The sequence below is a fragment of the Eleginops maclovinus genome, chromosome 10, assembly GCF_036324505.1.
Source record: "Eleginops maclovinus isolate JMC-PN-2008 ecotype Puerto Natales chromosome 10, JC_Emac_rtc_rv5, whole genome shotgun sequence".
Classification (NCBI taxonomy): Eukaryota; Metazoa; Chordata; class Actinopteri; order Perciformes; family Eleginopidae; genus Eleginops; species Eleginops maclovinus.
Window position 1 is genome coordinate 2,249,284 of NC_086358.1, and position 16,692 is coordinate 2,265,975.

At 40.8% G+C, this 16,692-nt stretch overlaps 1 protein-coding gene across 1 annotated transcript in view; it reads right to left on the reverse strand.

Annotated features, from left to right (window-relative positions):
• Window positions 1-14,394: 14,394 nt before the first annotated feature.
• Window positions 14,395-16,692, reverse strand: part of LOC134871350 (ras-related protein Rab-26) — a 64,686-nt gene continuing 62,388 nt past the window's right edge. The window contains exon 9 of the mRNA XM_063894094.1: window positions 14,395-15,405. Coding sequence (XP_063750164.1) covers window positions 15,303-15,405 — 103 coding nt within the window. The 3' untranslated portion in view covers window positions 14,395-15,302. The remainder of the gene's footprint in view (window positions 15,406-16,692) is intronic.

The window sequence follows — 16,692 nt, forward strand, 5'->3', positions numbered from 1 at the left end:
AAGTAGAGACTGGAAAATATGGCCCTTTAACACAAAATACTTGCTTTTGCTTTTGCATTTTTATATCGTCTCCTGTTTGGTGCTGAAGTTGAAGCTTGACAGTTTGCAGGAGACTTTAGAGCTTCTTTTCATGCTGAATAAAGATGTTTGATGCTGCTAAAACACGGTGTAGATACGAGCACTGAGAGCAAACCAAACAGTCTTTGGATGTCTTAAAACCAAAACAATGAGCTGAAAGGTGCCAAAACATTTAAGCATTTAAAAAATGTAAAGCAAAGTTATGTTGCTTTGTATTTTAGGCAAAATCAGTTCACTTTCAGTCTCTAAATCACAAAGGGATTCGCTGCAGTCTGTAGTCCGTCAGTGGGTTAACGAAGTGTGTACCAGATTTGAAAAAGCAAAGGTTCAGACTGATATTCTTTATATTCAAAGAGCAGCAGATGCAGACTGACGGCAGCCGGGAGCGGATGGAGAGGATGGATTTCTCCTCTGAGTGAACTGGACTCGGTGATCTTTCAAAACGAGACTCTGCCATGATGCAATGGCTGACTGCTGGAAACTCTGCGTAGAAAAAAAAGTCATCTATATTCAGCGGAGTGATGGATACGTGAATCACTGCAGTGTTGTTTTCTAGGTTAACAGGGTGACAGTGTTCTCTGAGGGTAATCCCTCTCTGACTCAGGTTACTGGGAGCACACTGGCATCCACCCTGACCAGCGTGAATCTGAATATGTATAACTTTATCGACAGTTCTGTGAACTCCCATCACACGTGGGATAGGTGGGTTTTAGATTGGATTTATCCACCACAAACTGTCTCTATATGCCAGACTTTTTCCCTGAGCTGGTTTTTGAGTGTTAGTTATAGAATTGGACAGAAGTAAAGAGAGATGTCTTCATTTCTGACGTTGATCATCAATGGGTGCTTTAGTCTTTCCAGTGTGCTCAAAGTTGATCGTACTCAGTTCAAACCTCTCGTGTCTCTTCGGGATCTAGCAACACAAGATTGTAATGTTGATAATGCCAAACAAAATAACTAACATCCAACTTTAGGCTTCAAAACAATAGTCATCAAACTGACGGGTAATGTGAGGGTGACACATTATATACAGTCTGTGTGTTTGTTGCAGAGGGAGTGTGTTTTAGTTAGAACAAAAGGACGTTTTTTCCCCCAGGATCACAAGCTACTCGACAGCAGGAAGTTCTTTGGGCCGTATGGTCTACGTGATTAAAGGGCCGCCAGGACAGTAGCAGGTTTTGTAGGATTGGTGTATTCATCTTAGAAAATGTCACAGATTGTTTTCTGTTCACAAAAGTTCATTGTTCCATTTTGTTCGCCTAACAAGGTATTGTTCCATCCCATTGTACATGACAAACATCGATGCTTGCGTCAGACAAAAAGCCAGAAACTCAAGGCTTCAAAGCTGTAGTCAACAAACAAGTGGGTGATGTAACGGTGGCCAAGTAATCAAATGCAATCAATGTGTTTATTGCAGGGGGTGTTGTGGTGTCTTATGAGAACACTGGACGTTGCTTCTCTGGATTAGGAGGGACGACTAAAGCAATTTCTGTATTGAAGGCCTTCAGTAAAATAGCATGGAGTAGATTAAAAAACATCATCTATTTGAGGTTTAAATCAGGTGTTCTTCTTAGTATAGTTTCCACGACTGCCTGCAAAACAGAATGAGTTGAGTTGGAGGGGGAGGACAGGAAAAACAAAAGGAGACGACGAAAGAGCAGAAGAATGGTTTTCAATCTTGAGAAAAATGAAACTAGCGCACACACACACACACACACACACACACACACACACACACACACACACACACACACACACACACACACACACACACACACACACACACACACACACACACACACACACACACACACACACACACACACACACACACACAGTCTCTATAATCACACACCTCTAGATTGACAGTCACGAACTTCGCCAGCCACCTGTACAGATGTTGCTATGACAACAGTCTGGATTCATACCTGCAGTGGGATCCAGGCTGGACAGCTACCAGCAGCAGCCTCTCATTACCTGCAGTCTGTGAGGCGTGACTCACGGCCGCTCGCAGAGCTGCTTTCACCTCAGGTCCTTCCCAACGTGTTCAGACCCGAACTCCAAATCACTTTCAGACTGTCCTTTGTTCCTCCAGGGAAAATACTGGGAACAGAAGGGATTCCTCAAAGCCAATTTCCATTATGTGTCACAGTTGGATTTTAGGTTCCTCATACCTGGGTTGTAACGTGCAGTGGTGGAAGAACAAACAGATCCTTGACTTAAATAAAAGTAGGAATACCACAGTATGGAAACGTTCTGTTACATGATCAGTGTCTGCGTTCCCAAAAAATCTAAAGTATTGGAATCAAAATACGCTTTAGTATAAAAAAAATGGCAATTTTCGGAATAAAGTAGATAAAATATAAATCCATAAATAAATAAATATAGTAAATAAATAGTTCCTAAACATACCCAAGGATAGTCAACAGATAAAGGTTATTGTATATTTATATTTATTACATCAGTGTATTATCGATCGTTTAATGTGAACATTGTGCAGCTGTAAAGATAACTTTGGCCATGTTTAAGACTGCCTTGTATTCATAATTAATAACAGTTAATAAATTAGATCTTAATCTGCTATTAATTATATAGATCTGTAACTAATGTTGTCAAATAAAGAAAAAGGAGTCAAATGAAGAATGTTTTCTTCCAAAATGTTGAGAATAAAGGTGAAAAAACTGCATAAATTGCAAATAAAGCAGCTAAAAACTGCACTTAAGAATGGTGATTCAGTAGATTTACTTAGCTTCTTCCAACACCGGCAACATGTTCTTGTTTAGTTTAGTTATCATGAGTTTTTTTGGGGATATTTCAGTCCTTTAGTGGCGTCAGATCAAAGAGTTGTGGCTTTAAAGTCTGTATACAAGGTGGGTCTTTATTATATACCAGAGTATGAGGTTATTTCCTTTAAGCTGCTGAAGAATACTCTGATGTGCTTGTTGTCTGCAGACAGCAACCTTTTCCAGTCTGTGACTCACATCCCAACACAGTCCCGAGGCTGAGTCCCAGTCTAACTTTAACTGTCCTGAGTGAGGCATGATCATAACCTGCCTGTGCACGACTCTGAGACAATGCCCCGTACCGGATCCCCTGAGTCTTCCTGCTTATCTAACTGTAGCTGCCGAGGCGTGAAGCTGCCGGTGGGTTTGATTTGTTCACCTGGCTTTTGGAAAGCAGGTAAAGAAGCTCTGCAGCACTTTTAATCCACCCTCAGATTGTTACATATCACTTTTACTGCTTTAGCTTTGCGTGGAGAACCAGCAGCAGTATGAAGAACTCTGGTTGGACAGATATACCTTCAGGTTCTCCTTCTTGTCTTTATTGGCAATACTTAAAATCTACGGCTATGTTAGCATCTCTGTGAGGCTATACTGTACATAAATGCGACATAGCACAATGCTAAGACCAAGGTAATGCTAACATACACCAAAGTGAAAGACCGACTGGAATGTAAAATTGATTTTGAGAAGCACAGAGTTGAGCTCATAGGACTAAACTCCTTCCTCAGGGTTTCGTTGATTGGCCCACAACACTTCCAGAGGGCTCCAGGGCTACACCTGTCATCCCAGGTGAGCCCCCTTCCACTTCCACCCCTAGAGAAGGAATTAGAAATGTGTATTACAAAAGTAAATGACAACCATTTTCACAGTTGTGTGCAAAAAACTCAGAGGCCTCAGACTGAAATGTCCCTCGGAGGCTATTCATAGACCCCCGATAAACTTGTGTAATGTCCAACGCTTTTCTTACACAAGTCTGGGGATGGAAAACAGGAGCGTGATTTGTTTCTTAAAATAACAATCAAGCAGCAGATGTGAGGCAGCAACGTAAGAGGCGGTAAAGAAGCGCAATGGGGACTGAAAGGGTCTGAAGATAAATAGATCCACTTTTGCGTCGGTATTATCTCGTCATTTTCATCCCGATAGATACACCAACCACAGCAATCACTCCCTCCACCTGCTACCCTCATCATGTCCAGACAATGAGTCATAATGACATCATCAAGGGACAACTTTAACCTGCACACAGTCCTTATCCAACACAGGGCTAAAAATACTGTCTGTGAAATCATGCCCCCTATTTTTGCCGTGCATTTGCTTTTCCCCCTGTGGAATCACTGCAGGACCGAGGCCCTACAATGGCTCAATCAGTGGAAAATGTGCAGCCTCATTCATGGTACCCTACTTTTATAGCAGCATGGTCTTTAGAGGAGAAGCAGGTGAGAAAATATCACACGATCGAAGCATGGGTTGGACACAGCTGGCCGGGAGGGAAGGTAAAGCCGAAAGTTGTTTGATTTTGTGGCTTTTTGTAGCTTTTCCATCTGTAATTACATCTACCTGATTCAACCTCATGCAAGACTGTCTTTATTCCTATTCTCCTCTTCCTCAGCGCTTCAAACCAATGGAAATGCAGATGCATACACCTGCCTAGACATGAGGTTACCTGTGTTTTCCTTTTGTCTTGTCCGCTGTATATTTGGCTTGTCTTCATCCAGCAAGAAAAGACACAAATCTTCAACATCGCTAACGAGCCTTGGTGCTGTTAGCTCAGAGTTAGCTCTTTAGGTCGACATTAGGAGCGGATTCTCTTCACTGGAGCCTATCTGGTTTCACCATCACGTTTCTGCAGATTTCCAGAACCACAAACCAATCACTGACTCTAGAAAGGGCCTTTTTGTCAACTCAAAGCAAAGTGGAAGGTTTCAGGATGCAATCCTACACTGCTAATAAGTGTGTGGGAGTGGCATATCACACAGCTAGGCTACGATACGTCTTATCACATGATGCCATATAGAGAATCGGAGGATGAAACCCTCTTTATTAATCACATGCACACAGCAGAGCACACACAGGGAAATTAGTCCTCTGCATTTAACCCATCCTAGTACTAGGAGCAGTGGGCAGCTATCGTGCAGCGCCCGGGGAGCAATGGGGGGGTTGGGATTGGAGGTGTCCGGTGCCTTGCTCAAGGGCACCACAGCAGGGCCTAGGAGGTGAACTGGGACCTCTCCAAGTAGCAGTCCACTTTCCATATTTCAAGTCTGTTTGGGGACTTGAACCGGCGACCCTACGATTCCCAGTCCAAGCCCCTACTGACTGAGCCACTGCTGGACCTAATGGTCTTTAATAAACAGTGTTAAATCAGTATGCAGGTTAGCAGTGAGCTAGCTAGCCTGCTAATTCTCGGTTTAAAAGGTTAGGAGAACCTCTAACATGTTCTCTCGCTGTTAGCATGTTAGCTTTTCATGCAGTGTTGTCTTTTATGCAATGCAACAACTGTAAGGGACTTTCTCCACCATCCTCTGTGTGTGTGTGACACACACACACACACACACTGTTGTGTATCATAACATGTTTTCCTCTTGCCTGACTGCTGATCCCTCACCTCCGTCATCACATAGTAAAATATATTCACAATAAATACATTTCCTAATAATAAAACCCATTTCCCTTTGATCTCTCCATTCGTTCTGTCATCTTATCTGATCAATTCTGGACGAGGTTAATGAACAGATCAAGTATTTTCATGTGGGCCATCCTGACTACTCCACAGGAGAGTAAACAACAGTGTTTGTGTGTGTGTGTGTGTGTGTGTGTGTGTGTGTGTGTGTGTGTGTGTGTGTGTGTGTGTGTGTGTGTGTGTGTGTGTGTGTGTGTGTGTGTGTGTGTGTGTGTGTGTGTGTGTGTGTGTCGCAGCTGGAGGTTTGCCTCACTGTTGACTTTCTTCAGCTGAGTGGAGAGGAGGCTTATCTTAATGGGAAGGCATAGCTGGAACGCTGGACGTCTCCACAACAGAAACTACCCAAACACACACACACACACACACACACACACACACACACACACACACACACACACGCACACACACACAAATATTGATCTCATGTGGTATCATTCACATGTGCTTATAACAACCTAAACACCCACATTACTGTCAGCGCAGTCAAACACCGGTGGAGATCGAAGAACTGTTTGGTTTCAGTGTTGATTATCAATCAACTCTAATGAGGACATTAAGCTTTGTGTCCAAATACTGGCGCACCTTTCCCAACATTACAGAGAACTAGACTGTGACAACACAAGATGTTCATATATTCCCAAAAGAGCCACAGACTGTAAACAACAGAGATAATGCTGTATTTGCTCTTTCTATGAAATAAGGGATCACATTGACACATGTAATATTACACCTCATACCGTTTTGTCTTTTTGTCCTTTCCCGGGTCAACTCAATACTATATCAGTGCAACCCTTTACAATAAAATCCAGTCCAGTCTAATCCATTAAAATCACAATCAAGCCAATTGATTACAACCTATTCCAACATATATAGTCCAGAACATCCAATCCCATCAATTCCAGTCTAGTCGTATCCCTTACATTCAAAGTAAGTCCAGTGTGATGTAGCCAAGCAAGGTATTCAAGTATCCGCATTGAGTTAGGGCCAGTCCAGGTCAGACCAGTCCAGGTCAGACCAGTCCAGGTCAGACCAGTCCAGGTCAGACCAGTCCACTCTAATATAATTTAGTCCAATCCCACCCAACCTAGGTCATCACAGTCCAGTCCAAACCATTCCAGGCCAACCCAAACAAATATAGCCCACTTCCAACCAATCCAATCCAAACATATATTTGATCAAATCTACCAATCCAATCAAATCCAAGCATGTCTAGTTTAGTCTAATCCAATCCAATCCAAGCATTTGGTTTGACCCAATCTACCAACCCAGTCCAACTCAATTCCTTAGTCCAGTTCAGTCCAATTAAGCATGATCTAATTCAACCCGATGGAGTTTTGATTTAATTGCTGTCCAACCCATTCAGTGCAAATCCAAAGAAGCATAGTCCAGTGCCAACCAATCCATACCAGTCCAATCCAAGCATGTGTAGCTCAGTTTGACCACATCTTTCCATCCACTAAAGCATAAACCAGTAAAACCAGTGTAGTTCAGCCCAGTCTACAAAGAAATATGCATTTTGAAGAAACACATTTCCCTGACATGATCCCTGAGGCACGCCATAGATGTACTGTTACTGAAACAACGATAGAAACACACCTGGTCTGCAGTGTTTCTTCCTTTGATTACAGCAACACACCATCAGCTGGTAATTACGCCGCTGAGTGTGGAACAAAGTCCTGTGACTCAGTATCAACAACAGACTGACAACAAAACAACAAAAACAAAATCCAGACAAAAACAACCAAAAGGCCCTGATCACCGTCTCATCAGAGAGCCTTGTCTGGAGGTGTTACATGCAGCGTTTCTCCTCCGGGATGTGTGTGTGTGTGTGTGTGTGTGTGTGTGTGTGTGTGTGTGTGTGTGTGTGTGTGTGTGTGTGTGTGTGTGTGTGTGTGTGTGTGTGTGTGTGTGGTGAGTGTACACAGTAAGCAGGGAAAACTTAAAGATGTTCCACAAAGTGATAATAGCTCCTCGACAAACCCGAGGCTAAATCAAGCACACAAACACACACATCACATGGCTCTGTTTGGGGATCCTGCTCACTGTAGCGCAGTAGAGTGGACTGCTGGGCAACTAGTGACGGATGAGCACACACACACACTTTCACTGACCACTACAGGCCAGCCACCGGGGTTATGCTGCCCTCAGTCAGGGTTAATGACATGAGAGCAACTGGTGCAGCAGATGGCCCTCGCTCAGTCATATGAGGCCCTCCGCTAGCGAGTGGCTCGACGATGACCGGCTATTATTTACTTGTTCGCACCATTGCACACATTTACACACATTCAGGCAGCGGGACACTCATTCTGTCTTCTCAATGCCTCTGAGTATGGAAAGTAAAACTGTGGAGGCTGTATGTTCACTAGGATCTTTATATAATTAATGAATAATTGGCAAGGAATCCTTTGAGACATAAAAAGGAGCTAAAAACGTAACGCTGTAAACGTAGCTTTAGCAACCCCCCCTTCGATTGCTCTTTAGTAATTAGTCATTTCCATTATTTTACTGTGGGTTTTTTGTTTGCCTTTAATCGGATAGGACAGTGGAGAGTGACAGGAAGGTGAGAGAGAGAGTCGGGGTGGGATCCGGAAGGGGACCACAGGTCGGGAATCGAACCCGGGTCGCCGGCGTACGGTGCAGGTGCCCCAGCCAGTCGCGCCACGGCCGGGGCCTCCTTAACTGTATTTAATCTGTACTCATTCTCAGAGTTTTCAAGACCTTTGAGGATGGAAATACAAACTGGATAGAATTTCGCTTCATTGGTATCCATAAAGACAGTGAATCCGGATTAGATTGAATCGTGCTTGGAAATGTTTCTAATCAGATGTTTTAGAAAGGCAAACTAAGTCAACCTGTTTTAACAACTGGAAATATTTAGGTTTGTTTCACTTTAAGTAAGCAATATCCCCTTTTCACTGGTCTTCATCTTTTACTGTTTTAAACATTTATGTTTTGTATTCTTTTCTTACTTTTACCAACCTTTGGACCTATTTTACCTTTCGTCTTGCGTTGTGTGCCAAACTGTCGAAGCACTTCAAGCTGCAACCTCTGTATACAAAGAGCTATATGATTAAAGCTGTATTTTCACTGTCAAATCTCTGGATGGTTCTTCTTCTCCTGACCTCTCATCGTTGCATAACCTTCACATGACAGGTCACGAACCACTGCTCCACGATGTGGGACCACGACACCCGGTGCAGCAGGGTCTCTCCCAGTACAAAACACTGGTAATGGTGGTGATTATCTAACCTCTTTGCAATTACTGAAACTACCAAAACCAAGACCAAAAAATAGCGTTGTTTACCTAATTCATTGCAAACTGAATTTAGTAATGCTTTCTTTGCAAAATGACTTTAACAATGATTTAGAACATGCACGATTTATGAAGCACGGTGGTAAAGATGTAAAACTGTCCAATGCATTCAGCTGATTCAGAAAAAAAATGGTCTTAAAAACATCTGACTGTAAGACATGCACTGCCTGTATCTCTTCTATCATGTGTCCATCCTCCAGTGAGTGGTGTTGTGGCTTCCTAGCAGACCTGTGGTACATGTCTGTCACCTGTTGAGCATAAAAGGAACTGCAGCTTCACTGATCAGCAGACGGAGAAGTGTAAAAAGCTTTTGGAAAACTGAATCAAAACATTGTGACTGTTTGGGAAAATGTTGCCATTTTTGCAATCTACTTTTGTGTGCATTCAACCCGAGACAAGGGCACCTTTCAAACAATATGAATGATTTGCAACATGAGGCCTCCTAATGATTGGGAATCTGTGGTTTGTTTAAAAACTGTTTAGGAAATGTGGGCTTAGGAGGCAAGTTTCCTATTTAGATTATGTTGAATTCCATCTTTTCTTGCCCTACTATAGATTCATTTCATTAACTCTATGTGCTCCAGGATAAGGGAGTAGACTATATATTATATTGATTTATTAGAACTCAAATATGGAGCCAGAACCTTTTATGAATTGCCGGTTTATCAGACTTTTACAGTTTGTTTGTCTGTCTCCGGTTATAGCAGGTAATCAGGTGTGCTGTAAAGAAAACACTTTGCTGATCAAATTGAATGTTCATCTTTGAAACACATTGATCACTTGACTCCTTTTTTCTTGGATGTCTGATGAAACCTGGAGACTCAAAGCCTGTTCAGTTATAAGATGGCTTCTAAACTGTCAAAAGCCTAAAAGCCAAATGAATGAGGAATGATTCATATTTGTCAAATGCAGTTTAGTGAAAGTCTATCTGCAGTTCATTGTAACAGAAATCAGGTCAGCATGCCTCTTATCAAAGTCCCTGACCCATAATACAATACATGACAAACTTCTCTAGGTCAGCATGTGCTTCAAGTTGCCCACCTTCAGAAAACACAAACAAAGACAAGCAAGGGAGGGAGGTATGCACTGCTCCAGAGGGGGACGTTTTAAAGATATTGGACCAACTATTAGTCAGAGTCTGAGTCACAGCCTCTCTGAGAACACAGATTATGCATGGAAACATATTTTCCACTTTCAACGAAGGACATAATAACAGAAAGAGAGAACATCTCGTCCGCATCGTCACCATCAGCAGGAGCGATACACATATTTGTCTAAGATTTAAGCCTAAAATGTTTGAGTAAAAACTGTAGAAAACTGAGCTCCACACAAGACTATCAAAGGTTGGAAGGTAGACATTTGGGAAAGGTGTCCTGTAGCATCTTAAAGCAGCTTCACAATCAAGGTGTTAACATTTAAGATCAGCCATCTTTAAACCCTAATGATCACAGAGTAGAGATTTGGAGTATGCAACAGTACACAGAACACACATCTATACTCACAACTCCTACACAGCTTTATTTTGCTTGCAGCTTTACCAAAAGAAAACTCTCACCTGGAAGAATATCTGTTGAATGTTCCTCTCTTCGAGGTCTTTATTTTAGAAGTTGAACCCCTGGACAGAAAAGTCAATGTTCAGTGTTCTTCCCGCCGAGGTTCAACAATTACTTTTGTACATTTTGAATCTAATGTCACGTCACAACATCCTGAACAGAAACGTTCCTTTCTTCAGCGGATAAATTCTGCGTGGTGAAGCTCCACGTGAGAGGAAATCAATATAAGAAAACTCCTTTCTGAGTGAAGCAGGACATCTACCAACAACAAACCCTGGAGGTACAGCTACACTGACTGTAGCCATGCCACGAGTCAGCATTTCCATCTACCCCTTCCTCCCTTCATCCCTACATCCCTTCCTCCCTTCATCCCTACATAACTTCCTCCCTTCATCCCTACATAACTTCCTCCCTTCCTCCCTACATCCTGCCTTCCTCTCATCCCTACTCACATCCCTTAACCCCTTCCCCCTTCCTCCCATCATCCCTACATCCCGCCTTCCTCTTATCCTGAGCAATGCGTCTGAGAAGGAGCCCCCAACCTGAGGCTCTCTCTGCCCAGACACCAGTACCCTCTCCCAGACCAGCCTAACAGACGTCACCCCCCTTTACATCCATTCATTGTAACCCCTCTACATATTGCTGTGGTTTCGCTGGTTTGCTCTCCTAGCCTGTGGTATAAAATGTGCAAAAGCCTGCAATCGATTTCCTCTGCAAAGGAATATATTTCACAATAAAGCAATGAGTCTGAAGATGAGTCATGATGTTTTTTTCTTGCTCATTTGTTCCTCCTGTACCGTGAGGTTGACCTGCTATCTACGTCTGGTCACATCACTCCCTCCCCCTCATTCTTACATCCCCTTTCCCTTTTCTTCTAAAGTCATGACATCTTCGGATCAGTCAAAGCAAACCAGAGTAAACCGATAGAGACATGATCCAGGGTATTATGTAGGACGAATAAAGGGATTCTGAGTCAAAACATTTTCCAAACGTTCCACACCCACACATCTTCAGGTTAATTCACCCTGACCTCCGTCTCTCCTCCCCCTCCCGCCCACCTGCTCACTGAAGTTTGAGATATCACCAACAGGAAGAAATGGTGTTACTTAATTAGGTTAGAAAATATGTCAATAACCGTTTTCCATCTGACAAACACTTCCTTTGCAGCCGCTTACTTTGTTCTGTTTCAGGGGTAAGGTACCTCCTCTAGGACCCCAAAAAAAGCTATTTCTTAACTAATCACAATGTTCTTAAAAGCGAGAATAAGTAAACAACTGAATCCACATGAAATCTGGCCCCCACTAGTGCAGATGGGCAAGGGACCGATTTCAAGGTTAACTCATGGATGAATCTGTTAGTACAGTTCGTTTTCCTGCTATGTTATTCATTACCTCCAAGGGCGATAGAAGAGCTCATTCTCCGCCAAGGCCTTCCTCATAAGTGAAGAATTATGCATGCATCTGTGCTGTAATTCGGATAACCTCCAATAAGTAATGTGCTTCTTTGGCCCATTCCACAACCATCGCCCACACTTTCATTTCAATGTGGTCAGTCGTCTCTGCAGTAACCAGAGAGATCAGCTACAGGGCAGGTAAGAGAGGACGGAGGATAAACTGATAGGAAGGCATTTATAAAGGTAGAAATGAAATGTGCATAGACACATTTAAAGTTATGTTTATCCATCTACAGAAGGGGTGTCCAAACTGTTTTCACCGAGGGCCACATACAGAAAAATATCCAGAGAGCTGGGCCCCTGATAGAGGTGAATATCGCCTCATAAGTTAAATTATAAGTCAGCAAAACAAATCAGATGTAGGTGAATAATGCACGATACTTAAAAATGCTTTAAGGACAGAACAGCCCACATCCCGTCTCTCTTTAGGGGTTCATTCATTCTGTTGGCAGCTCATTCCTTAAAACAGAAGCCTCAGATTGCTGATAATGAGAGTAAATATGAAGGTTACATCTCCAGCTCGTTATAGAAATACATTATTGTTTCTTTATCAACTCAGATTTGTTAGAGAATGTTTAAATTCTAAATGACTGAATGTAATTTAAATTGGGCTCATTAATATATGTTAACATATACATTTGAGAAGTACAACATAAGACAAGCAGAAGTTTCATTTGTGGGCCGTATTCATTATACTTTTAGAATTTGCTGAGGGCCGATTCAGAATGGCCTGTGGGCCGTAGTTTGGACACCCCTGATCTACAGAGTAAAACTTTCACAGGGGCTTAAATGAGCTAAATAATGTTTGCTCAAAAGGAATTTCTACACATAAAAGGCTCTGGCTGTATTGTCTTCTGTATGCTGCCTTCAGGTGTCACTTACGTCCGACAGAAATAGCAAAGCAAGTGTTTTTGATGGTGATAAGAGGCTTCAGAGACCAGTCACATTCACATTCAACTTGAGCATGAGAAGTATTGGCATAAAACACAAGACTGACATCAGGATGATCTACTTATTCCCAAACGTTTCATACACCCTGTTGTGCAAAGCCCTGAGAGGTAGGCGTGAGGGATAAAACACGGTGCACCGTTCTCCAAGTCTGATCCAAACTGTGTTCTTAATTCTGTGAGTAAAAAGTGTACGATCCCTCTCCCGGTGCTGATATCAACAGATGTTCTCACCACTTAAATCCAGTCTTTATTCTCTGCTGATCCTGAGTCAGTCCTTCGTCTGAAGGAGCACTAAAGCTTGGAGAAAAATGTAAGAGGTGAGTGCAGCAAAAACATTTCTCTGGAAGAAATCAGATATTTCTGCCACAGTTGTTGTTGTAATGTCATGAAGGCGTCACATGGGGGTGGTACACATCCACGTTCGCCTCGTCCTTTAGTCTTTCACCCGAAAAAAACAACTCATTTATGGTTTATTCATCTTTATTGTGAACACTGGAGATGATACAATACAAATACTTCCAGTTAAAATACAGCATACGGTTTACAAGTTGACAATTAATAATAACGTTTGATTTAATACTGAAAATCTATTGCAAAATCTGTATATAAGAGATATTGTTGTCATTTAGATCAGCCGGGTAACTCTGTGTATCTCCTTTCATATCTCTAACATCAGCAGACAGCGGTATGAAACAATCTTTGATAAAACATCTCACAAAGAACATTAAAGTGTCGGTGAAAGTCTACATCTGATAATAAGTGTTAAAGTAGAAAACCTCAGGAGGGACAACAAGAGAGAAATGTGTTTAGACAAACAGGTGTTTACCTTGACTTACAAATACTGCTGTTTCAAGGTTCATTGTATCCAGGTTTTGAGCACGAATTGTCTGCTGTTGGAGTTTTAAACAATAACACCACATTCTGTAGAGTTGAGAATGAACAGTTTATATACAGAAAGTGAAGAATAATACAACCTCTGTTGACTCAGAGTCCACTTACTGTCTGATTACTGGAGTCTTGATCTGAAGATGAGAGTGGATGCCTTGAATACTAATGTATATAAATACTATTAGAAATAAGTGAGTGGACTAATACTGTTTTATTTAAATAACGTGTGGTTCCAAAAGCAAAAAATGAACTTTACATTCAACGTTTATTTATTTTCAAAAACCGGTTAGGACCGGATTTCACAAAAAAGTTGATTTCTTAAAAAAAATGATAATAATAAAAATAAATAAAATAAAAATATAAAAATGATAATAATAATAATAATAAAAATAAAAATAATAATAATAATAATAAAAATAAAAATAATAATAATAATAATAAAAATAAAAATAATAATAATAATAATAATAAAAATAAAATATAATAATAATAATAATAATAAAAAAAAAAAAAAAAAAAAAAAAATAATGATAATAATAATAATAATAATAATAATAATAATAATAATAATAATAATGATAATAATAAAAAAAAAAAATAAAAAAAAAAAATAATAATAATAATAATAAAAATAATAAAAAATAATAATAAAAATAAAATATAATAATAATAATAAAAACAAAATATAATAATAACACAAATAATGATAATAATAATGGTAATAATAATAATAATAACTCTCTTATTTGGGAAAATAGCTTTCAAGACCAGATTTCATAGCAAAATGTTGGTTTTATTTAAAGAAAAATGTTATTTAAAATGTTTTTTGCTTTTTCTTTTAGTGTTAGAAATTGTCTTTGCTGACGACGTTGACTTTTACATTAAGATGATCTAACAGTTATCAGAGATTTCTTAATGAGAAATTGCTTCACATAACTTATTTTTAACATAAGGTTCTGTGTATAAAAGGTAAAGAGCTCAAATTAAATTTCAAGCCAGTAAAATGATAGCAATGGTCACAGGTATTGAAACTGATATGATATCCTGTACATACTGTAGCACACAGTGCCATTTGGCAGCTTTCTTTAGGTGCACTTCATCTGTACAAATGTGTTCATAAGATCTATTTATTTGTATATATTAATGATGTTTATTTCATATTTAACATGTCTCTGTTTCAACATGACGGGCATTTACTAAACTACAAATCTGTCAGAGAACAAAATTACATTTAAAATATTTACATCAAAATTATGGAAAAATGGATCGAAAGAGCTGTGAAGTAAACATACACACATAGCCGTTGATGTACAGTGTGTGTGTGTGTGTGTGTGTGTGTGTGTGTGTGTGTGTGTGTGTGTGTGTGAGTGTGTGTGTGTGTGTGTGTGTGTGTGTGTACATGCAGGTATATAGTAGTTATATTACATTCACAGTTGCAGAGGATAGGTGGGTTGGGAGAGAGAGCTTATTGATAGAAATGTTACAAACACTGAGAATGTGGGGATCATTCCCAGACTAGAAGATTAATTACTGCTCTAATTGTGTGTATGTACCTCTCTCTCTTTTGCACACACACACACACCCACACACACAGAGGATGCGGTCTACGTGCGGCAGCAGCCGGCGGTCCTCATTTCTTTGTCGACGTACTGCTGCAGCTGGAACTTCGGCTCCTCGGGCTCCTTCATGGTCCGGTGCTTCAGCTCTCTGAAGAGGAGACATATGAACGTGAGACTGTGCTAATTGTGACATCACCATGTTACACTAGAGCTCGAAGACATTGTAAGTGATAGGCTAAGGGGGCGGGACATCTCTAAGGTGGTTTACCAAACAGAGCCGACCAGCTAACCAATCAGAGCAGCTCTGGTTTCAGACAGAGGGTGGAAAGAGGAGCTGCAGCACAGGCAGTATGAGAAACATAAAGAGCTTTCTGAACATTAAAGCCTGGAGACACTAGGTGGCGACAAAAGATAGCTGTATTTAATTGCACAAGGTTTACTTCTAGGCAGTTACATTTTAAAGAATGGATAAACTACAGAACTGAGGAGTAACCTAAGCTAAAGGTATTCATATTACTATCTATTTGATTTACATCATTTTCTCCTGCTTCCTCCGTCCTCTACCTATAAGCAGTACAACAAAATGTCTAAATAAGAGCATACATATGTGCATTTACGTCTTATATTACCCCACAGCTTGAATGTATGACACACACACATGACCCTGCTCATGTGTTCACCTGTCCTGTGATCACTCCATCACTCAATAATATAAGATAAAGGACAGAAATAGAATCAAATCTGGTCTTTGGTTGGTAGATCTGTATGGTTTTGTGTGCCAGACTGTCGGGCTATTCTTAGCCTCATCTTATCATGCCATGCTGTTTCCATAACGAGGCTATAAACGTAAAGCGACTCCCACACACACACACACACACACACACTGTCCGACGCTACACATCTCAGTGAGACAAACTTGAAATATCCTCCTCATTATTTAACAATAGAAGACATGCACCATTACATGTTCAGCTGAGTTTCTGCTTACGTTTGACACTTTCTGTCACCTATACCACGGCTGTAGGGAACAAATGCAAATGTAAGTCACATGAAACAATAAATTGGAGACCGCAGACCTTCGGCTAAGTTGTTTCCATAATTGGGAAGTAAATCATACATCCAGACTTTAATTGAATTGGTTCTTCCTTGGGCCTTGCTACACTCTTTCACAGAGCTGTAGGGTTGGTGGTTTATCCGTAATCTTGCCCACAAATCTTACCTGAAAACGTTCTGTTCTTGGCAGCGGTAAAGCATGTTCTCTCTCCTATCATTACCAGACCTGTTCCTTTAAAGATAAGAGCCTCGGCGCGCAGCTTATAAACGTGTCACGGCAGGTGTTGCATAGGTCGTCCATCTGCAGGTGCCCTCAATTATACACCTGCCCTCACCTGCGCTGTTCTTTATACCGGATCTAAAAGACCTGGAATATCTTTAC